Below are 23,978 nucleotides of genomic sequence, written 5' to 3'. Positions count from 1 at the left end.
TGACCTAGGAGAGTCATCATCCTGAGAATCCTCATGATCTCTTCGTGTTTGGGTTCTGATCTCTACTCTGCCATAGAAGCTTGTTGGGGGACCCTGGATCAGTCTCAGCCAGACCTGCTTCACAGGAGAGAAGAATGATACTGAGAGGAGGAAATGGCGGAGAAGAGGATGATGTAAGTAGCGTTGGGGCTTTATAAATGAAGTATGGAACAAAACAAATAAAAAATAAACAAAACCTTCAACCCCAAACAGTAAAAAGAACAGCACTTTCTAGTAACCCAAAGATCTGATCTGATTCTTTCCCCCTTACAAAACAGTGAAATAATCTGCAGGAATAGCATTGATGCTTAAACTCTTAATAAACCATGTTTTGTACTTGATATTTACAGCATCACAATTCTAGAGTCCTTGCGTTGCAGCTATTCTCCACCACTTCAACAATTCCTCAGCCTGTATACCTAATGTAGAGGGCACTTTCTAGAATTACTAAACTTCACCAAGTGGTCTGGCCTGTACTAGCGTGATTGAATGTGATTTAATGTCCCCCATCTGTAGCTAAGAAGGATGTTTTGGTGTCATTCCTTACGTGTTTGTTTGCTGTTACCTTGGCAGTTAGTGGTGTGGCTAATTGATTCCGTTTCTTGCAGCTGGGTTGAGATGTGCGGCATGGTTCCCATTGAGACTTTGAGAGAACGCAAATTCCTTTGGCCATTTACATCTCAATTCAAATGTGGAATTTGCCATTGGAACGCTTAGCCTTCTCCTGGTGCCCTTTTGTATAGCCTGGCAGAAATGTGTATCGTCTGACAGGATGTGTACACACTCTGGAAAAAAAGAAGGGGGAAAAAAACTATGCACACAGAAAAGGCTTGTTTTACATGAAGGCCTCAAAATTTGGAGGCTTTCCTTCCTGAAGGGTCATCAGCCTCCTCCAAATTGCCCCTTGCAGAGGGCCAGTAAATTGATGGTGAGGTGAATAACTTCTTTGACACCAAGAATTAGACCGAAACTATGTCAACGGAGACAGAGGTGGAGGGGGTGGTGGCTTTTCCTGTTAATCCTGTTTAAGCTACGTCCTCAGAGGTCACTGTGCAAAAAAGAAAATTTTTTCAAGGGAAGAAAGGAAAGGAAAACAGAAACCAAAGAGGAAAGAGAGGAAGGAGGGTGTTGGTAAGTGTCTCAGTTATATTTCAGGAGAAAACACTCCCTCCACATCCCCCCCTCCCAAAGTCAACCCAAAGGAAAGGCAAATATTTGATTAATATATTGGTTACTTGTCTAGTTTCGGAGGCTTGGGGGAGGGGCAGTCAACATGGTTGTTCAGCAGAACAGAAGGATCAGTAAGGTAAATAACAAATTGGCTGCCATAGCCAAGGCATGCATTGCACAATACCATTGCCCAAAGTGTTAATAGTTTCTTTTCCAAGGACATCTGTTTTCATTGTGCTTTCATAGAACTCAGTTTGGCAATGAATGATAATCAGACCTTTCCAAAGTGCTTATTGTATCCATGGTTCCTCTATATATTTGTGAAGTGGCCCTGTGGGAGGAGCGTGTCCTGGCCATCCGCGGGTAAATACAGGCCAATCAGGGTGTGGCCAGCAGAGCTGGCGGTACCCTGATTGGGCCAGCCCCTACACCCGCCTCCCTCACAGTGTGCCTATTGTGGGGAGAGGAAGGGAAGGTGATTTGAAACTGTTGAGAGACACCTGAGGCCTGCTGTGTGACTGGGGGCTCTGTGGGCCCAATTCTCTCTGAGTTCTCAACCCCACTTCCCTGTCGGGATGACTGTTATGGCGAGAGGAAGGGAAGGCGATTTTAAACTGCTTAGAGATAACTGAGGCCTGCTGGGTGACTGTGGACCATTCTCAGTTCTCATAGAGCTCTCAGCCCCCCTTCCCTGACAGGATGACTGTTATGGGGGAAGGAAGGGAAAAGGTGCTTTTAAACTGCTTAGAGACAACTGAGGCCTGCTGGGTGACTGTGGACCATTCTCAGTTCTCTCAGAGCTCTCAGCCCCACTTCCCTGAGAGGGTGACTGTTATGGGGAGAGGAAGGGAAGGTGAGTTTAAACTGGTTAGAGATACCTGAGGTCTGCTGGGTGACTGTGAGACATTCCCAGTTCTCTCAGACCTCTCACAGCCCCACATGGCTCATAGGTTGTCTATTGTGGGGAGATGAATGGAAACGGTCTTTGTAAACCACTTTGTGTCTCCTTTTGGTAGTAAACAGCAGGGTAATCCAGCACTTCTTCTAAGGGTCAACCGTGAATGAAGCATGTGTAAAAAAATGGACAAGAAAGGAGCAGGGCCACAGAAATGGGAGGAATTGGTTGCCATGTAATCTCCCCCTAAGACGAGACTCCAGTCTGATTTCCCCTTCACATATCTGAGGACATGGCTCTGGAAAGCTCACCTGTAACCACTATGCCACAATTCCCAAAGGTCAGTCCTCTCCCACACTCAACTAACATTCCAAACCACAGGTTCTTGACACCCATCTCTCTATCCCCATGCCCTCATTTGTCACCATGCCACCACAACAACCCCCTTCCAACACACATATTCAACCTCATGACCTTACAGACTGGACAACTCCCTCCCTTACTCTTCCCAATGTCAAGCTCTCTCTATCTTAATCACACTCTTCCTTTTTACCTCCCTCACTCTTTGCTATTTCACCCCCTGCTAGCGCCCGTTGTATCTGCTACAATGGGCTTTAATTCTAGTCATACTATAAGACCGTAGGAATAGAGTCCCGAAAAAGATAAGAGGAATTTGTTGGGAGGGCAGAGGTGTTTTGTATGTGTATGATAGGTAGGGCTGCCAACCTCCAGGTGGCATCTGGAGATCTGCGATTACAGCTGATCAGGGATTAGTTCACCTGGAGACAATGGCCGCTTTTGAAGGTGGACTATCATTATATTGAATCAAAGCCCTGCCTCTCCCCAAACTCTGCCTTACTTAGGCTCCACCCTGAAAATCTCGAGGTATTTCCCAACCTGGAGCTAGCAACCTTAGTGATGGGCCCAAATTGCTATTCATCAACACAGTATCTTGTATCAAATTCTAGAGCAAGTTTTCTCAACCAGGTTTTTTGTGAAACCCTGGAATATCTTGATAGCCACGAAAGGGTTTCCCCAATGGGTGGGAATTAATTAATTATTAAACATTTGTCAGGTATTATGACCATATATACCTGACAAATGTTTAATAATTAATTAATTCCCACCCATACATTTGTCAGGTATTATGACCATATATAGAGCCTCTTGTGGCGCAGAGTGGTAAGGCAGTCGTCTGGAAGCTTTGCCCATGAGGCCGGGAGTTCAATCCCAGCAGCCGGCTCAAGGTTGACTCAGCCTTCCATCCTTCCGAGGTCGGTAAAATGAGTACCCAGCTTGCTGGGGGGTAAACGGTAATGACTGGGGAAGGCACTGGCAAACCACCCCGTATTGAGTCTGCCATGAAAACGCTGGAGGGCGTCACCCCAAGGGTCAGACATGACCCGGTGCTTGCACAGGGGATACCTTTACCTTTACCTTTACTTATGACCATATATGGTCATGTTGACCTCCCCCCCCCACATCCAAATGTCCAATGATGGGCCTAGAGGGAGTGGGAAGGGGATTTAGAAATATATTAATTTAATAAGAAAAAAGACTTTATTACATTTGTACCATTTTGATTTTGATTTCTTATTGTTCACGAGAAATCTACGCGTTCTTCTATCCCAGCCATATTCTGCATGATCGTGCCACTTCCAGGGTTTCTTGAAACCTGAAGAATTTTTCAGGGATTTCATAATGGTTCAATCGTTGAGAAAGGATGTTTTAGAGGAAAATTTCACCCACTCTCCCTCTAACCCTTTTGCTGCACTGTACAGGGAGTAGCAAGTATTGGTTGGTTGGGTTAAGCCCTGCAAGTGAAACTTTCATTCTTGTACCTTGTACTTACGATCTTTTTACCATCAGAGATCTAGTCCATTAAGACATGATACCTGACAAGGAAATTGGTGGCAGGCTTAAAGGCTAACAAATGCATTGTGGCACAAACTTTTTGGAAGGCATTCGCACCAGGGTTTTAAAAAGGAGTAAGGTATTGTTTTTTTTAATGGAGACCTAAAAGCTAAGCTATGAGGAAGACAAAGCTTTTCAAAGCACACTTTGTTGTTGGTGATGATAGAAATATAACACATACAGACACACATTCTAACACACACACATATCTATACACACACACACACACATATCTTCAGGAGTATCTTTGAAAGGTTTGCTTTGGCTTCTTTCCAAGCATTTTCTTCCAGGGCTCAATCTTCTCTGACATCGGAGACTAAAAATTCATATTTCCTTTACATGTCATTTGAGTGACACCTCGTGGTCAGTTTGCAAAAAAGCACTGAAAACTTGCCAAAATGAGAATCAATTCTCAAAGACCATTAGGCTCCTGGGAGAGAGTTGACATGTTTATGCAGCTTGGTTTCTTGCCCATGCCCAACTGGGATTTGCATCTGCCATCACACACACAGTAACATTCAGTGTGTTCCAGACAATTATAAAAAGGCATGTGTGCTTTTTTACCACTGAACAAGCATTACAAGTTCCAACAGAACTGCAAGGTAGAGAGAGGGTCCAGGGCAGATTAATTCTCCAGTGCACTAGATTTTGTTTATATGTGCATTGAGTAATTCTCATGTTAAACTCAACACATGTAGAGTTGAATGTGGTAGGGAAAATGGCATGGTGTAGCCAAATCTCATCTGATCTTGGAAGCTCAGCAGGGTCGGCATTTGGAAGGGAGACCTCCAAGAAAGTCTCTGCAGAATAAGGCAATGGCAAACCACTTCTGGTTTCACTTGCCTTGGAAGCCCATTGTTGGGATCACCATATGATTGTTGCAATGTGACAGCACATCACACACGCACACACACATACATGAATGTGTGATTGAAATCACACAGTTATCTTGGTCCTGGTCCTCAATTTTATTTGTAAAGTGAAAGCATATTGAGACTTTATGCTATATATATTTTTACTATTAATAAAGATGCAGCTTTCTCCTATTTTAATGGAACTGAAAAACAATTATAGAAGCCTTTCAGACCAAGATAAAATCCAGACTACTTTTAATACCAAAAAAGTGCAGCTGGAATTGATTATGTCCCCACTGAATGCCAGTATCCATGAGGGTGGGAGTGAGGGGAGCGCTCTTACTAGGTAAGTTCTTTCTGCCTCTCCCTCGCTCATGTTTATATTTTAAACATTGTTTCCTATATCTTGAGGTGCTTGAAAATAAGAGCTCTAGCCCCACATACTTTATAAACTATTTAAAAAAAATTTTTTTTGCATTTGTTTGCTGCCCTTCTCCATGGGCTCAGGGTGGCTCACAACCATCTATTAACATCTGGAGCCGCTCGGTGAGCAGTATCATATTTCGTTAAGGGGTAAGTGGGCAGAGAGTGGGTGGGGCCAGTCCGGGTGAGGGGCCAATTGGAAGGCGCTTGGCCCCTCACCAGGACAGAAAAGAGTTCTAACTAGTCAGGTGAGGGCCCAATTTAACAAGAAGAGGATATTGAACCACCCACAAAAGCAAAATGTAACACTGTGTTAGACAAAGTCAGAATTCATTTCATTAGGAGCTATAACATAAACATAATTACTACCTAATTATATATTTAGTAGGGATGTTAATTGTGCAAAGCATGATTTCAAATGATTGTCTCCTCAGTGTTTCTGCTCCATAACAATTAGATGATGAAAGTATTAATAAAGAATGGTATCCAGAATATAAAAGTTCCAAGATGGACTTCCAGACAAATACCCCTTCAATAGCCTTAGCCTACGTAGAGGATAAGAAGTAATATTCCTGTTACAAAGTTCATGGCTTGAATCCCACTAAGTTGACATTAATGCTTGAAATGCTTTGTTTGAAGAAGAAAATTGGCAAAGAAAATTGGCAACCAACTATTGGAACGGCTTTTATCTGGAAGTCCGTCTTTGAACTTTTATATTTTGGATGCCATTCTTTATCATCAGTTTCAATACCTAATTGTTGCATAGCAGAAACCCTGAAGAGACGGTTGTACATTTGAAATCATGCTTTGTACAACTTGGGGAATGTTTTAACATCTCTACTAAATATGTAATTGGGCAGTAGTTATGTTTATGTTGTAGTTCCTAATGAAATGAATTTGGATTTTGCCTAAAACAATGTTACATTTTGCTTTTCTGTCTGACTTATTTACACTGTGTACCACTCTTGTTTGGTTTAAACCACCCAGCAGCAGAAGCCCTGCCAGTTGGGCTTGCATGCAGTGGGAAGAGACTGCCCTACCTCATGCAGGTCCTGGGGACATGGTTTAAATTTTACTGCAAGAGAAGCCAAGCCAGCCACTGGGCTAGACTAGCTTTTTAAAAACATTTTTTTTCTTTCTAAAGTTTATTGGCTGAAAACAATTCAGTGTTTCCCCCCAAAATAGTAATAAAAAATAAATCCCAGATCTGAATACTAGTATTTGGACTCAGGGTTTTTTTGCAAAAAAAACTTTGCAAAAAAACCTCTTGATTCCCACCCCCACCCATATCATAAGGAAAGGCAGCTGAGATTTAGATGGGGGTGGGATGAAACTGGGAAATAAACAATTTGAGATATGGAGATGACACCACATTACTGATTAAAGCAGAAAATGCCGAAGGAAGTTTAAAGCTGAACATCAAGAAGACAAAAGTAACGACTACTGAGGAATCATACAACTTTAAGACAGATAATGAAGTTGTTTGAGATTTTCTATTCCTTAGCTCAATTATCAACCGAAAGGGAGACTGCAACCAAGAAATCAGGAGATTGAGATAGGGAAGGGCATTCACAAAGAGACTAGTTACCATATATACTCGCATATAAGCCGACCCACATATAAGCCGAGACACCTAATTTTACCACAAAATCTGGGCAAATGTATAGACTCTCGTATAAGCCGAGGGTGGGAAATGGAGCAGTTACTGGTAAATTTATATTAATTGAGGCACCCGTAGGTTCAATGTTTTTGAATACGTTTTTCAAAGAAAAAACAGTAAAATAGCTCTGTAAGTGCAAAAGAGGGCCAGAAAACCAGAGCAGACCAACAATGCCCAAAGTTGGCAACCTACTACAACAAGTACAACAGCTACCAAACTGGGAGAATGGACTACTCTAACTACAGCTACAGTGCCCCCCCCCCAGAACAAAACACTGAAAGAAAGAACTGTAAAAATCAACTTTTAAAAGAAACACAACCCCAAGAAGAACAGGCAAACAATGCTGCCTCTCAGAAAAAAGAAGAAATAAACATTAGGAGAAACAGTAAATCCCAAAGCACCCCCAAAACCCACCTCAGCCCATCCCACCCACAGAAACCAAAAGAATAGCTTGGAAGACGTGAATGCAAAGGAAAAACAACATCAGAGTCCCTCAGTCAAACCCTTGCTGTCCTACAAGCAGCCAGAACAAGCAAGCTTCAGCTTGCAAGAGGCTTGCAGAAGCAATGTAACAACTGGCTGGCTGGGAGCAGGCTGTTATTTCAATTACCGTATATATCCGCGTATAAGCTGAGGAGCACTTTTTCAGTGTGAATACTATGCTGAAAAACTTGGCTTATACATGAGTATATATGGTAATTCATACTGTGGTAGTTCCCATTACTATGTATAGTTGCGAAAGCTGGATAATGAAGAAAGCTGATGGGAAGAAAGATCATCTTGTTTCATCTGAAGAAATGAATTTTAGAATATTTCAAGCCAATATTTCCATCTGGGCTCCAAGGTACTGTAAAACTCAAAGACTGGAAATTCAGGAAACATGAATAGGTAGAAAACACAATTGCTATTTGAAAATCAGTAGAAGATGGAGGAACCATCCTTAAAAAAAACTTTGTAAAATTTCCAAATGATATTAGAAAGATATTCTGTACCCATGACTAAAGCTGTTGGAACAGAAAGTTTGCATAATGGCTGCTGCAATACTTGGCATGAGTCACATTAACATGTAATCTATGTAAGAAGGAATGCAAGTATTTTAGTTCAGAATCTCTTATAGTTGTTCTGCATGGTGCAGTGTTGTGTAGTGGTTAAAAGTGGCAGACTCTAATCTGGAGAATCGGGTTGAGCGCTGAGCAGATTTTAGCTCGCCCGCAGAGACTTATGGATCCAATTGGATTCCTGAACACTCTGCATGACCTGATGCCTCCCAACAATTCTCTAAATGGTTTGGTCAGCGATTGGCATGACAGAATGGCAGCCACCATTGATGGCCCCCTGACAACCTCTCTACCCCCATCTCAAGCGGGCTCCTTAGTACACCGAGGATCTCCGCAAGAAGAAACGGGAACTGAGACGACTAGAGCGAGGCTGGAGGAAGACTCAGGACAAAATTGTGAGAACATCTGATAGAATGCAGTTAAGAGCCTATAAGATGGCGGTGAGGTCAGTAAAACGCAAATTTTACTTGACTGAAATTGTGTGTGCTAACTCATGGTGAGCACAATTATTTAGGATAGTTTGATCTCTTATTGCCCTAGGACAACAAAATAATAATCAAATCTCAACACTCCGCCATGACCTCCCCCCAACTTTAGAGACAGAAAGTGAACTAGAGGCCCCTTGGCTGTCTCTGGAGAGTGCATTGAATAACTTCAGATGACTCACACTGACCAAAGTGGATAAGATGTTAAAGGCAGCAAAGCCAACCACTTGTTACTTAGACCCATGCCCATCATAGCTACTAAAAACAACACATAGAAGAATAGTGGCCCCCCTCCAGGAGATAATCAACCTCACCCTTACAACAGGATAATTCTTGGGGGGGGGGGGTTAATGGAGACAGTGGTTTGCCCGCTGATCACAAAAATATATTTGGACCCACAACAGCCTTCCAACTATCACCCAGTCTCACACTTAGCGTTTCTGGGGAAGATGCTTGAAAATGCTATCGCGGACCAACTGTAAGCATACTTAGAAGAAGCTTCTAAGACCCATCTAAGACCCTAGACCCACCCCACTTGGGTTTCCGGCCTAGACATGGGGTAGAGACAGTGCTAGTTGCCCTGACGGATGACCTCATTCACTAGTTAGACCAGCTTAGGTTGGTGCTCCTTATATTAGTAGACCTCTCAGCAGCATTCGACATGAGCTTTTAGCTAACCACCTCACTGATGCTGGGATCAGAAGAACTGCCCTTCAGTGGCTGATCTCCTTCCTCTGGGATTGCAGACAGAGGGTAGCACTGGGAGAGAGCACATCAAGCTATCATCAACTGGCATGTGGAGTCCCTCAAGGGGCAGTTCTCTCTCCAATTCTATTCAATATTTTTATGTGCCCTCTTGCTCCACTGGTACAAAAATTTGGGCTGGGTTGCCACCAATGTGCTGATGCTACCCAGCTACCCTGACTCTCCCTCAGAAACATTAGCCAGCTGCCAGGAAGCAGTGAGGGGATGGCTTAAGCAGAGACTTCTGAAGCTCAGCCTTTCAAAGATGGCTCAACCCTTCAAAGCTCAAACCTTCCTGTGGCTGGGTACAAAAGGCCCAAACAATGAAGCGTGCCTACCCACCCTGGATGGAGTACAGCTATTAGAGGCCCACTCCACCAGGAATCTGGACATGATTCTTGATGTCTCTCTCTCAACAGAGGCTTAGATTGCAACAGTTGTATGGCTGATATTCTACCACCTTCACCAAACCAAACTACTAGTACCGTACTTGGCCCTGGAACACCTAGCCACCGTGATCCACATGACAGTCACTTCTAAACTGGACTTCTGCAACTTGCTCTATGAAGGCCTACTCTTGAATTTGATCTGGAAACTGCAACTGGTCCAGAACACAGCTGCTAGGGTCCTCACAGCAACACCTCGGAGGTCCCACATTCGTTCTGTCCTCCAGCAGCTGCGCTGGCTTCTGGTAGAATTCCGGCTCAGACATAAAGTTCTGGTTATCACATTTAAGGCTACATACAGTCTGGACCCAGTGTACCTGAGGGATCGCCTCTCTGCTTATACCCCAAATAGCTTACGCTCCAGCACTTCCAATTTTTTGGTGATCCCTGGCCTGGGAAACTTGCTTGACCTCAAACAGGGCCAGAGCTTTCTCTATCCTGGCCCCCACCTGGTGGAACAAGCTCCCAGAGGAGATCAGAGCCCTGACCACCAGGCATTCTGCTGAGGTTGACCTGAGCCACCACTTCCCATGGGCCTCCCTCCTATGGCAATCACTACTGGGCTATCAGTATGCATTAATTTAATGTTCTCCATATTTTATATGGTTCTCCCACCTCCATATCTAGACCCATTGAGATATGATGTTTCCCTTTGTGTGGACCCATTAACACCCATCTCTGGGCCTGGCTAGGCCATTTCTCACCTTTCTAGCTATGGAAAATTCCATCATGTGCTCACCTCCCCCTATCATGCCCCCATCATGAGCTCAGCATGACCTCTGCTTCCAAAAACATATATAAAGTGTATGTGTATATAAAGTGTAAGTGTGCTTCTTAATCAGATCCATTCAGAATACCCTTCACACTGTTCATGTCGCTCTCTGCCTCTATCCTCTTCAGGACTGGTAAATATACTGATTGCAATTCTTTCCACCCTTTTATTTTTCTATCTGCTTGAATGTTAACGTGCCAGATATATGTTTGTCTATTTATTTTAGTATTTTCTCCCAATAAGGATTACTTGTTATTTTACTGTAACTACCTGTTGTCTGCCTTGAGTTCTAAAGGGTGTAATCACCTCGTAAACATTGGCAAATGATCCATAATACTACGTTACCAACCTCTCGCCAAGCAATTCCCCACTGTTCTCAGACATGTGTCTTGGATATGTGTGTTCATTTCTGGTAACAGTTTCAGTGAGGTTTAGACTGTGCAAGGGCTGGCACATGCAAAAATGTATCTCTAGATCCAAGCCGATAGTATCTCTAGATCTCAATTCAGTGGGAATAGTACAGCTACCTAAATTACAACAGTTAGATCCAATGTATAAACAAATTCTAAAAAAATAAAATAAAATCTAAAAACAAGTCCCATCCTTGTCTATTTGTGATATTTGACCAACTCAGCACAATACAGAGCAAAGTGGGACATTTTTAGTTTTACCTGACTTTTCTTCATTACGCTTTGAGCTCAGCTCCTATTTCAGAAAACCAGGAATTAGCATATAAAAACTTGATGATGGAATGAGTAATATCTACAGGTATTTCCTGAGCAGCTTCTAGGGAAAAGGGCAAAGATTTAGTCCTTCCTCCTTCCTTTATGAAACAAGAGAGATAACTTGTGAGGAGTGGTGGTTACTTGAGCTCTCTCAACATGAGCTGGCCAAACAAACTGGTTGCTTACATCACTGGGCTGCAAACCCTATCTTTCCTCTTTTCAGAAGCATGGCTTAGCTCACTTTAGTTCTTCTTTTGGTAGGAGGGAGGAAAGAGTTAATATCCAGAGGCACGCAGAAACATAGGTGTGACTTCTTTCATTTCTGGGCTGTGTGCAGTAGCTGCAGTGAAAACACCTTAGAAAGCAGCTGTCATCGTTGTAGAAAAAAGGAGATCTCTTGAAATGGCTAACCCTGAATCAAGCAGTCTGGAAAAACTGCCTAAAGAAGACTCAGTTCCTGTCGGAAACGGAGAACCGATCTGTGAAGAAGAGTACAAAGGTACAGAATTAAAAAATGAAGCGGAACCTCTGTCAGAACTGGAAATTAAGCCAAATGGAGCCAATTTGACAAGCAATCTGATTGTGAATGGATCTGTGGAGGAGCCACCTGGCCTCGCTGGTTTGGTGAATGATGGGAGCACAGCAGCTAAAGAAGAGGTTCTTTGCGATTTCTGCTTGGGTAACAAGAGCCAGGCAGTGAAGTCTTGCTTGACCTGCATGGTCAATTATTGCCAGGAACATTTGCGCCCACACTTGGAGATTGCCAAACTGCAGACCCATAAGCTCAGGGACCCTCTGAAGGACATTGATATGCAGAGCTGTGAGGCCCACAAGAGTCGTCTGAGCTGGTTCTGCCACAATGACCTTGCATGTGTCTGTGAGGAGTGCATTACTGATGGACACCAAGGGCACAAGGCTGTGACATGCGCCGTAGCCAGGAAAGAGAAAGAGGTAAATTGTTTATTTATATTAACTTGCTATTGACACAAAGGGCATGTTATGGCATGTTGCTAAAAAATATGGCCTTGATTTCACTCACACGCTTTGTGTACGTGTCTTATTTGTAGACCGAAACTCAGAATGAAGCACAGCACTTCCTGTTAGATTACATTTCAAATACAGTGCTTGTTCTGAGAATGTTTGTAGGGCTGAGGGATTATGAAACAGGGACTGGCATTAAAACTGATCTCCAGTCTACAGATTTCATTCCCTGAAGAAAACGGCTGCTTTGGAGGGTAGATTCTATGGCATTGTACCCAGCTGAGTTCCCACCCCTCCTCAAACTCTGCCCTCTCCCAGTCCCACTCCCAGTATTGCCAAGTATTTCCCAACCTAGAGCCAGCAACCCTAAATATACCCACCATTAAGGGCCACAGCAACTGTAAATTTTGCATGACTGCTAAGAACCACAATAGATGTCACAGCATCCTCCTGTCTGCCACCAGGGCCCTACTGCCATTTTCAGTACTAAAGTGGGCATTTGAAAAATGTGGGCATGATCCTGGACTGGTTCACAGCAGAGCAGGACAAGGCACCCTTCACCCCCCCCATACTTTTTCAAGTACCGGGGTGGGGGGCCAGTGTGGGGTGTATTGACATTTCAACACTAGAAAAAGTGCTTGGGGAACAAAGCACTTTGTCCCACTGGGCTGCAGGCCTGTTCCTTATCCCTCAGAATTTTTAAATTTTAAAATTCCTCATTCTAGGCTTTAGAATAGTAGCAGCATTCCTGTGGGAAACATGAGAACATCATCATGTCTAGTGTGTCCCTGAGTGCACATGCCAAACTTGGTTCAAAAGCTATGGTTGAGTGTCTTCTTTCAATCCATACTAGATTCAGCATATATTGTGAGGTAATATAGAGCTGCCTGGGGAATCCCCAGCATTACAGATAATCTCATCTACAGAAATCAGTTCCTCTGGAGAAAATGGCTGTTTGGAAGGTGTAGTCCTTGGCATTGTATCCCACTGAGGTCCCTGTCCTTTCTAGGCCCCATCCCCAAATCCCCAGAAGACTCTCAACCTGGATTTGACAACCCTGAGGTAATGACATGGCCTGTTCAGCTCCTAGTAGTGTGGCTTACTCAGTGTCCATTGAGGAGCCATTTGAATGGCTCTTATTATATCCTGAAGGAGGATATGTTCTCAGTCTATGGGGTTACCAAAGGATACCTACATCTGTGGGTCTTTAGCTGCCACTTAGAGTGGGACTGAACAGTCTATGATGCCAGAAGACGTCCTGTTTCTGTTGCCATGTTGTTATGACCATTGTTGAGTATGAAATGCTCAAACTCAAACCTACCAAATTAGTGAATATTGGGAGCCTCCTGAAAATCTGAAGTGAAGTGTTAGGGGACTGTCACAAAAAAGCAAGATTTTTTTTAAAAATAGAGGGTGGTATAGGTAGCCAAGAGCCATGGAATGTAGAGAGAACATTTCAAGGCTTTTGGATAAACTTGATCCCCTTGAAGGATAGTTCAGTACAAAGAACTGCATTTTAGAATTACAAGTATTTGTATACATTGTATGAAATAAACTGAATTAGTCTTGTTAAGGCTGAGGCAATGGTGGCTGACAATTGTGTTGAGCAAGGTGGAAACATCCTCTTTGCAATGAGCTAAACTTCCTATGAAAGATCGAGTTGCAGCTTGAGGTGCTATGATATGTTGTTATAGAAAGACATCCAGGATTCAGCTGTAGCACCTAGTGCTTTCAACTAATTTGGTTGGTTGCCTGCTTTATCCCTTCCTGGAAAAGGATGCTTTGGGCTGATCCTGCGTTGAGCAGGAGGTTGGACTAGATGGCCTGTATGGCCCCTTCCAACTCTATGAAAAGTGGAATCTAGCTATAGTTAATCCTGTCTGCGTTCAGGTGGGGTAAGGCCATTTTTAAGAAAGCAAGCTGTGTTTTGTATTTTGAGAGGGACACTGGAAAAGAGAATTTACAACAGAGGTCAACAGGATATGGAGACCATTAACGATAATTGGCAGCTGTCTAATTTTTTCTGATGCTACAAGCTATTTAAATATCAGCAGAACATACTGAAATAATGAACCAGTAGCTTCTGTATAATCAGTCATGCTTAAAAGAACTGTTCAAAGTTAACACAATTTTAGGCAATTTCCATTCTGAGTGTTCATCCAACAAATTGAATGTTTTATCTTTTTTCTTGTGATTAATTCCATTTGCAGTATGAACTTCTTCAGATCCAAGCAGAATATGACTGGAAACTGAACTCAGCTGAAAATGCAATTGTCAAACTGCAAAAGAATTCTGAGTCCATTGTGGTAAGAATGGGTTCCCAGTGATGATTGCATCTAGATCACTTGGTTGTACTATAGGTAACCCCCCCCCCCCAAAAAAAAATCCTTCCTATAGTTTTCTATTGGCATATACATTCTCATTAGCAGACTGTTTTTCTCTGGACCTGTTAATTATTGGGCTCTTACAAAAGGATCTGAGTTATTTTCTGAATAGAAAAATTAGCCAAAAGGTTTTGTCTCAGCAATAAATCACAGATCTCCTTTCTGTCTGTCCACTTTTCTTAATCACCTTCTTTCTACTCTCCATTTCCATCTCAAAATGCCCTTGCCACTGCAGATGTGACACAGTAGGGTAAGGCCACAACCTGCTCTTATTTACTCTTCGCTAAGTCTGTAAATCCTTGCTCTGTCTCCCAGTGTGGTGGTTCATCACACCCAGGGAAGGGAATCGCCTATGACTTTTTTTTGTTGACAGAGTTTCAATGTGCAGAGAGAGCAGAGGACCAGGCTGCTTAAAGAATAAACTAGTTTTTATTCAGAAGAGAAACATCTATGTATGAGCTATTGTCCACGGTTATTCTTCTGTTTTAACAACTGTTCTGAAGTCAAGCAGGGAGGAAGTGTACTCAAAGAGCAGGAACCCTCCTGTTGAGCCAATCAAACAGGAGGAGATAATTTGAAAATCATCAGGAAGTTCCAATCCTATCTGTGCTAAATATACATCTCCTCCGAGGCCCCCTGCAGAACAACCTTCATATTCTGCTCAATTATACACACTGTAGAACTTGCATATTCCAACATTTTTGAATGAATACATTTGTCATCTCAAGCATATTTTTTCTCCCAAAGTGAGAAAGCTTGCAAGTATCAAAGTTTGCAAATGGGGAGTGGAGTGGGTTCAGTGTTTGTTGTGGAAACAGTTTAATGAGATCATCTGGCGGATACACTTCTGAGGCATGTTTTTACTTGACATAATAGACTTCTCATAGGGTATAATGATCCTCATTACAATAATACTGACTAATTCATTTTCACGTCTTGGAAAATTTGCTGTGTTACACAAACATTTGGCAGTATTCTAAGGAATGTGAAATATTCCCCATCTGTAATGAAGGGGATATCTGCTTCCACAAAGGCATTTAGAACCTAGCTGCCTTGATAGGTTCCTGTCACAAATGGCTTTGATCTGATATCCTGAGTGCCTAATGTTTTACCTGAGGACACAAGGGACAGCTATTCTCCTCTTGACCTGTTGTATCAGATTTTTATATGACAGGCTTGTCTGATCAGAGCTGGACAGCTGCTAGTTCTGAAGAGGAAGATAGTGTTCTTTACCTCTGACATTCATTGCCTGTTTTCACTGTATCTTTTGCCTTTTTTCTCCAGCAGCCGGTTTCTTTCTTTTGCACAACTCCATAAATTATGGCAGTACAATACCCTGCCATATGCACAAGTATCATGTATCAAATGGTAGTTTATAGTGTCCAGTTCTTCCATGTAACCACTTGGTAAACCAGTTGTTTAGCCTGATACCAGAAATGTAACCTCTGGGGCATGTGTGTGTGCTTTGGGTGGGCCTACAAGGTATTCTTAACCACTCAGAAAGAAGAAAAATTCCTCTCAGGTCCCACTGATTTCTTCGGTAGTTTCAAAGATATCTTTAAACTGAGCCAACTATATAGTAAGCCTATGACCGTTTATGCACTGGGAACTTCACTGCCCCGGCTTCCATGCGGGAGCACAAATTGGGTGCGTATGAGGTACACCAGGCCAAATGCTCCCCCATGTGGGTGCAAGAAGAGGTGGGGCTACCTGCCATGACTAAAACTCCAGCCTGCAGCCTGGCATGAAACCTCCAGTGCGTAAACGGTCTATGAGAACACCGCAATGCCCCAGAAGTGTCCTGCTGCTGCCGTGCATAATCGGTCAATCAGGCCAAAAGAGACAAATCATCTGAGGCGAGAAGAAAAATCCCTGCCCTGTTAAAAGGGGAAAATAACTATGAAGATTTTCACAGTTTGGTGTGGAAAGATATTGCTATGGACATCTCAGGAGTTACAGCAGCCTTTCTCAACTTTTGACTGTGGTGACACAGCTGAAATATTTTTCAGGCTTTTAGGCATACTGGAAGCTAGCCATGCCTCCCTGCCATGCTCCCCAGAAGTGACATGTCACTCAAAAGTGATGTTACCCAGATGGAACCATTGCTCCGTTAGCAAATGTTCTGCCACAGATGAGACATAATGGTAGAGGACATCTGGGATTACCAGACCATGTGAAATGCATTGATAAGTAACATTCATTCACTGTAAAGCCAGGCTCTTTTGGTGTCACAGAGGACCTCTCTCTCCACCACCCAAGACAGGTCCCTCTGCCACCCCCTGAGTTAAAACAAGAAACAACCTCCCCTGTGGGAAAGTGTGTAGGGGGCTTGTCAGACTGATTTAAACTAGTAGATAAACAGTAAGTTACTACTTGGTAAATTGTTATTTTTGTTCACACGAGGCTAGTGTGATTTTTTTTTCCTTAAGGGACTTTCCTGCACATATAAATCCTGTAACCCTGATGAACCCTCAGGTACCCTCAGACTTTAACTTTGAAATGGAATATTTCCCATGTTTGGCAATTTTAATCTGTTCAATTTGTGGTGTAGCCTTCTTTTTTAAAAAAAAATTGAAATGGTGGCTTTGTATTTGAAAACTGTTGGGACGTACTTGGCAGGATGTTTAATCTGAGCTCTGTTTTTTCCTCCCCTGACCCCTGTGTTTACTTTTAAATGGAAGATAAATGAGACTTATTCAGTCATGGTACAGAGACAGGATTATAAATAGGAGATTAATGTGATTTGTTCCACCAGAGTTCAGTATCTGAAGTGAAAGCCATGGTGGAAGGGCAGTTCGAAGAACTGTTGAAAGCAGTCAAGAAAGCCCACTCTGATGTGCTGGCTTTTCTTGAAGAAAAGGAACATGCGGCAGTTAGCCATGCCAACGGCATAAAGATTCACCTTGAAAAGAAACGAATGACCATGCAGGAATGTAAAAACAGGCTGGAGAAGATGGCCATCCACACCAATGACATCCTTTTCCTAAAGGTATTTTAAGTGATGAAGATGATGAAAGTAGCTGCTGACCCCGAATAGTTAATTCATTTAAGATAACATACATGAGGCATGTTTCATTTCAATGCATTCTTTTCTAGACATTCCCTAAAAGAAATATAAAAATTAAATTAATATGAAGTTGCATAAAGCCAGGAGCATATGTCCAAAGCAAAATTAAAATAAAGTGGACACTGAAATCAGTGGCTGGCCATCAGGAATAAGCTCATAATTGTAAAAATGCCAGAGCCCTGAAACAGATTAGATCAATCCAAGAGTTGTGGTAGGGGATAGAATCACATCCTTTTGTCTTCGTCTGCCCCCGTACCCCTCTTCTCCTTTTACCTCCCCTCTGCCTGGCTAGGATCCAGTAAGAGACTGCTAGGCTGTGATGGCTTGTGTAAGTCATGCCCAATGTGTGTGCTTACTCCTGCAGCTATTACTGAAAGACAGAAAGTGTAGGGGGAGGGGAGAGAAGGGCTGAATAGGAGAAGATAGCATCAACTACAGCTTTGTAAAATGCCAGAAAACATGGTGAACTCTAGTATTTTCTGGTGTAGAACCGTGGTCAGTCATTTTGAGGCTTCTGAGAGGAATGAATTGGTATTTAAAGCTCCAGATTAGTGTGTGGGGAAACTGAATCCCAGGGTGAATGCTTTTGAATGTTCAAATACTATGCTAAATGAAAACTAAAAAAAAAAAAATGCGGATATTTATTAACAGGAATACTGTGAATTCAAAAAGAGTGCAGGAGATGATACATTGCCCAGTGTGTATATTGGTTTAAAAGATAAGTTGTCAAGTCTCCGAAAGATTATCTCAAATTCCACTGATCATCTTCTACAACTTTTACAAACGACCTACAGTGATACATTGCAAGAGTTTGCCAAAGATGGTGAGTATACCCATCAGTCCTTTCCACTAATCCTTTCCATTTCTAGACCTATCGGCTTATGTTATTTTTCTTTTAACAGAGGATGCTGGTATCAAAACCACGGTGTCTGCAATTGTCCCATCCAAACATCGCCTGTCAGCTCCGGAACCCAAGAACAGGAGTGACTTCCTTAAATGTAAATCTTGAACTGTCTTCTGATGCAGGCTTTCTGTTTTTTATGTTTGTCAAGGTGGCTTTATAGTTGCTAAATGTGGGGATAGGGACAAGTTTTTTATTTTTAAACATTTGAGATGGATTTAAAGGGCTCATCCTCTCCAGAAACCCCTACCCTTCTTCACAGCCTCTGCATTCTCATCTCAGGATCTAGGCATCTGTTGGAGGGACAGCAATCTGGGCACAGAGAAAAGAAAGTAAAACCACCACCCCATAGCCACCGAGGAAGAGCAAGTGGTCCACAGCTAGCTTCCATACTCTCCTACAGGCACAATAGCAGTTTCACTCTCTCACCTGAGCTACTGTGCCTAAAGGACCCATTATGCATGGTGGCAGCTATGCCGGGCTGCCGCCATTCTGTTGTGGTGGGGCAAAATGCCCTGCCATTCCCTATGTATGCACGGGGGAGGGGCTCCCCTGGCACATGTTGCTATGCTGACGCAATGGCCCTGTGCACACAACACAGGGCCGGAAGCTCCGGGAGCACTCTGCAGCAGCGGGGAGGGATTGGGGGCATGGGCCCCCCACTGCATGATAGGGTAGGGGTAGGGAGATGCCTCTGTCAACTCTGCAGAGCCATGGAGCTGGCAGGGGCGAGAGGCATCCCTGCAGGGATGCCATAGGTTAGAGGAGGAGGCGGGCCGAAATGCACAGGGTTAGCCCGACCTAGCCCTTGCCTGCACCCAGTGGTGGGTCCCAGTCTGTGGAAGAATCTGCGTTTTCTTAACACGGGTCTTCCGAGGGCCTGGGTCGGGCCAGGCCTCAGATGGCAATGCATAATCAGGGATTTTTCCCAAAGCCCTATCACTGCCGTCATGGGCATTCCAGCCCATGCATAATCGGTCAAGCTGAGGAAAAAGTCGCAAGGCATAGAGAGAAGACCTTCCATTCACTATAATGACATATAGGCTAATTAAGGTTCAGCAATGGGGAGAGACAACCCTACAGCAGTGGAATCAGCTGCATTCAGCCAGCAGCTCAACAGATGCATATTATGGATGCTTTAGACCAGTGGTTTTCAGCCTTTTTGGCACTGCAACCCCAACTTTGGCGGCGGCAGTGCATGTGGGTAGGCAGCGTGCGCGCAACGGGTGCAGGTGTGCAGGTGTGCAGGTGTGCATGCACACAACAAACAAGGCAGCCGGTGCCATGGCTCCACCCCTGCCTCCACCGGCCACCACCACTACCACCTGCTTCCACGGTGGCCAGCAACAGAGTGACCCCATGGAAGGGGCCAACTCCAAGGTTGAGAACCACTGCTTTAGGTTGATCCTGCATTGAGCAGGGTGTTGAACTAGATGGCCAGTATGGCTCCTTCCAACTCTATGAATCTAAACTCAGACATACTGTGATAATTTTAAAAATTAGTATATATATTTAATAATGATTCTTTTATACGATTGTATTTCTGTGTTGAGTGGTACACAGATAGGTTTGCCAACCTCCAGGTGGGGCTGGAGATCTCCCAATAATTTCAACTGATCTCCAGACTACAAAGATCAGTTTCCCTGGAGAAAATGGCTGCTTTGGAGGGTGAACTCTCACTATGCTCCACTAACCCCCCCCCCCAATCCTGTCCTCCCCAGGCTCCGCTCCCCAATCTCTAGCACTTATTCAACCCTGGACTTGTCTACCCTACACATGGGATATGCAATAGTGATGTGGCTTTTTCGGTTGATGGTAAATGCATATGTGATTGTCTGTGAACCAGAGAGTTAATACCATTGCTTTATGAAATAGGGAAAATGATATATATAATATTTCAAATGGTAAAAATCAGAGTGGGGATAAAATTTTCATTTGTAATCTAATTTTAATCTCAAGAAAGGAACTACTGGGGGAAAACAAACCGGCTTCACATATCAAATCAATTTATTTTGCCTTTGTCCCCAGCCATGGACAATATAGATGACTAAATTAACATGGCCTTGACCAGGGCCAAGTAGTTCTCAGCCCGGGCCTTGGCCTTGGTCTGGTAGAATGAGCTCCCAGAAGAGCTGGCGGCCCTGTCAGAGCTAGGTATGTTTCACAGGGCCTTCAAAATGGAGCTCTTCCACCAGGCCTTTGGTTGAGGCTGGGCAGTTTGTGGAGATCTGCCCCACCGCCAGCATTCCCAGCATATCAGTCCATATACCTGGAGCCTTTTATGGTCATCATATCAGTTCACCACCACAGTCCTTGGACTGTTTTAATGGAATTTTATTGGGTTTTTTAGCATAGATGATTGTAACCAGTTTGGTGTAGTGGTTAGGAGTGCGGACTTGTAATCTAGCATGCCAGGTTCGATTCTGCGCTCCTCCACATGAAACCAGCTGGGTGACCTTGGGCTTGCCACGGCACTGATAAAACTGTTTTGACCGAGCAGTAATATCAGGGCTCTCTCAGCCTCACCCACCTCACAGGGCGTCTGTTGTGGGGAGAGGAAAGGGAAGGCGACTGTAAGCTGCTTTGAGCCTCCTTCGGGTAGGGGAAACGGCATATAAGAACCAACTCTTCTCCTTCTTTTTCTTCTTCTAACCCACCACAAGCTGGTCTCGGGAGTGGCGGGAAAGACGACGACGACGATGATGATGATGATGATAATTACTCCTGGTCAGGAGTAACAGGCTATAAATCTGACAGAAACAGATATATAGTTTTGGTACATTCCTGTCTTTAAACAAGCTTATTTATTGTATGTGAAATGTTAACATTTATTTATTTATTTATTTATTTATCATACTTCTATACCGCCCTCCCCGGAGGCTCAGGGCGGTTTAAGCATGTCTTTAAGCATCAACAGGAATCTCTTAAATTGTGTAGATGGCAGCCAGAACAAAGTGTATGAAATCTTCATCATTAGCTGTCACTTAAAGACTAGAATTATCTTTGCCTGAATAATTTGTGATACTTGTTTGGTAATAATACTACTAATGATGTCCAAAACTATTTCCCCCCTTCTCTAGATACCGTTTCATTAACATTTGACCCAGTTACAGCTCATCGGTACTTGAGGCTGTTGGATGATAACCACAAAGTCACCAACACCACACCATGGGAGCACCCTTACCCAGATCACCCAGAACGATTTCAGAACTGGCGCCAAGTTCTATCAGGGAAGAGTTTGTATATCGGGCGCTACTACTTTGAAGTTGAAATCTCAGGGGCTGGTGTTTATGTTGGCATGACGTACAAAAGTATTGACCGGAAAGGTTCTGAGAGCAACAGCTGCATCTCGGGGAATAACTTCTCCTGGTGTCTTAAGTGGAATGGCAAGGACTTTTCAGCTTGGCACAGCGATATGGAGACACCACTGAAAACCCAGGGATTTGGTAGGATAGGAGTCTACTTGGATTACCCCAGGGGCACCCTTTCCTTTTATGGCATCACTTCGGATATCATGACTCTCCTGCATCAATTTGAATGCAAGTTTGCTGAGCCACTGTACCCTGCCTTCTGGTTACCAAAGAAGGAAAACTGTGTGCGAATTGTCAAGTTAGGAGACGAAGTTGAGCAGAATCCAGAACTTCCTGCTCCTTTAGGAGAAGCGGTAGCAAGTGCAAAGTCTGTTGATTCGTAATGGAGTCAATGACTGAATGATACAGTCATGGGGAATGCTTACCGGATGTAGATCAATTTATACAATTTTACCATTGAATACATTATGTATTAACATATTTACAATTTAATTGCTTACTAGCACCTTTTAAAAAAACCTTGTAACTGAGCAAAAAACCCCCAAGGAATGGTTTACATGCTAGCATTGTAAAGATGTAATCATTCTTCATAATGAGCTTCCTTCTGAAGAAAGTATAGTTGATCCTTATGATGTCTTAGGAAAATTATGACTTGGCTTGGAGGAGAAATGCCTGTTAGTTCAAAACTGCTTGTTCCATTGTGCAAATCCTGCAGCCATACAATAGGAGCCTCCCATACAATTTTTCTGATATCTACTCTAGCCAAACATGGATTGTTTCTGAGAAGATACACACTTACTTATGGGGCACTCCATAGCCAATCTGGAGTATCCCAGCGCTGCATGGTTTTTGTGCTTGATAGATTACTCAAACTATGCATGAAATGGATGCTGGAAAATTGGAGGAAGTAGCATCCCTACTAATATGCTAAAGAAAGTAGTTCCTCACTGTATGTGTTTATATTTCACTGACTGATATACATTGGTTTTCGTTACTCGGTTCGTACCTCACCCTTCTTTCTAAGGGGTTCCGAAAGTGGCCAACATCGCTCCTCTTCTATTTCATCCACACAACAGCCTTATGGGGTAGATCGAAATAGAGCGTTCATCTTCCTGGAGCAGCGGGAAAGGGCGAGATCGGCATGGTGGGACAAGAGGCAGAACTGAATTGAGAAATCCTGGGAAAAAACCCAATCATGAACAATGGATCTTCATGCCATTGGTCAGTTTTGGTTTGATTTGTGTGAAAGAACACTTGCATAATTTTATGTTTGGGGGTCACCACAACATGAGGAACTGTATTAAAGGGTTGCGGCATTAGGAAGGTTGAGAACCACTTCGTTACTTGAAGGAGTGCAAAAGCAGCTTACAAACACCTTTCCCTTACACTCCCCACAACAGATACCCTTTGAGATCAGTAGGGCTTTAAAAGAACCGCTCTGTGAAAACAGCTCTAAGAGAACTATGACTAGCCAAAGGTCACCCTGTTGGTTACACGTGGAGGAATGGGGAATCAAAACCAATCCTCCACATTAGAATCTGTCACTCTTTAACCACTATACTATGCTGGCCCTCAATAAGATATTTTTCTCCTGCCCTTATTTGCCTGTATGCTCTCGCTTGGATTGTTCTTGCTTCACTGTCAGAAGTTAGATATTGATAGTTTCTACTTTTATGGAAAGCAGCGCGCTAGTGTTTCTGTTATTTTTAGACTCTGGTGATATTTGGGTGATTCTGGTTGTAATTTTTAAAATCCAAGCTAAATCAGAATGTTCCCTTTTACAATTCTATGGCCAAATCAAATTTATATTCAAACACTTAAGCTTTCTAGGTTACCCAGACTGTTAACTCCACTAATCTACAGTTTGCTATTGCTGCGGTCATGTTTCTGTTTTATCATCTAATTATTTTATTGATGCTGGATCTATATAAGATATCTTCTGTAGTCTTGATCTGTATTTATAGACTGGTTTTTATGTTCAATAAATTTGAATTTTATTATTTTGTAAATTTCCTTAAAATTTTTGAGTGGTAGTAAATCAACTCCTGAAATAAAAGTAGATTATATAATGTCTTCCAGCTTCTCACTGAAAAATAGGAACATACCTGTATAACTTTAATTGTCTGAATGTCATTCCCCGCCATGTCCC

General features: G+C 43.1%; 1 protein-coding gene across 2 annotated transcripts; it reads left to right on the top strand.

The window, feature by feature from the left end:
* The first annotated feature begins 116 nt into the window (after window positions 1–116).
* TRIM16 (tripartite motif containing 16) lies at window positions 117–23,902 on the top strand. 2 transcript variants are annotated; one of them, XM_077327558.1, is made up of 7 exons: window positions 117–173; window positions 11,447–12,136; window positions 14,377–14,472; window positions 17,306–17,539; window positions 18,269–18,440; window positions 18,520–18,615; window positions 21,599–23,902. In XM_077327558.1, the coding sequence occupies exons 2-7, from the start codon at window positions 11,588–11,590 to the stop codon at window positions 22,210–22,212; spliced, it is 1,761 nt and encodes a 586-aa protein (XP_077183673.1). In that variant the 5' UTR covers window positions 117–173; window positions 11,447–11,587; the 3' UTR covers window positions 22,213–23,902. The 2 variants fall into 2 exon arrangements, with proteins under 2 accessions (XP_077183673.1, XP_077183672.1); XM_077327557.1 differs by lacking the exon at window positions 117–173 and having other exon boundaries at window positions 11,283–12,136.
* Window positions 23,903–23,978: the final 76 nt, after the last annotated feature.

This window comes from Paroedura picta, chromosome 3 (assembly GCF_049243985.1).
Source record: "Paroedura picta isolate Pp20150507F chromosome 3, Ppicta_v3.0, whole genome shotgun sequence".
Taxonomy (NCBI): domain Eukaryota; kingdom Metazoa; phylum Chordata; class Lepidosauria; order Squamata; family Gekkonidae; genus Paroedura; species Paroedura picta.
Note: the sequence above shows the minus strand (reverse complement) of the source record. Positions and strands in the feature narration are given on the sequence as shown.

Coding starts and splice junctions, on each gene's coding strand:
- TRIM16 (XM_077327558.1), top strand. CDS start 11,588: ATGGCTAACCCTGAATCAAGCAGTCTGGAAAAACTGCCTAAAGAAGAC. Junction 12,137..14,376: donor TAGCCAGGAAAGAGAAAGAG/GTAAATTGTTTA, acceptor TTCCATTTGCAG/TATGAACTTCTTCAGATCCA. Junction 18,616..21,598: donor CAGGAGTGACTTCCTTAAAT/GTAAATCTTGAA, acceptor CCCCTTCTCTAG/ATACCGTTTCATTAACATTT.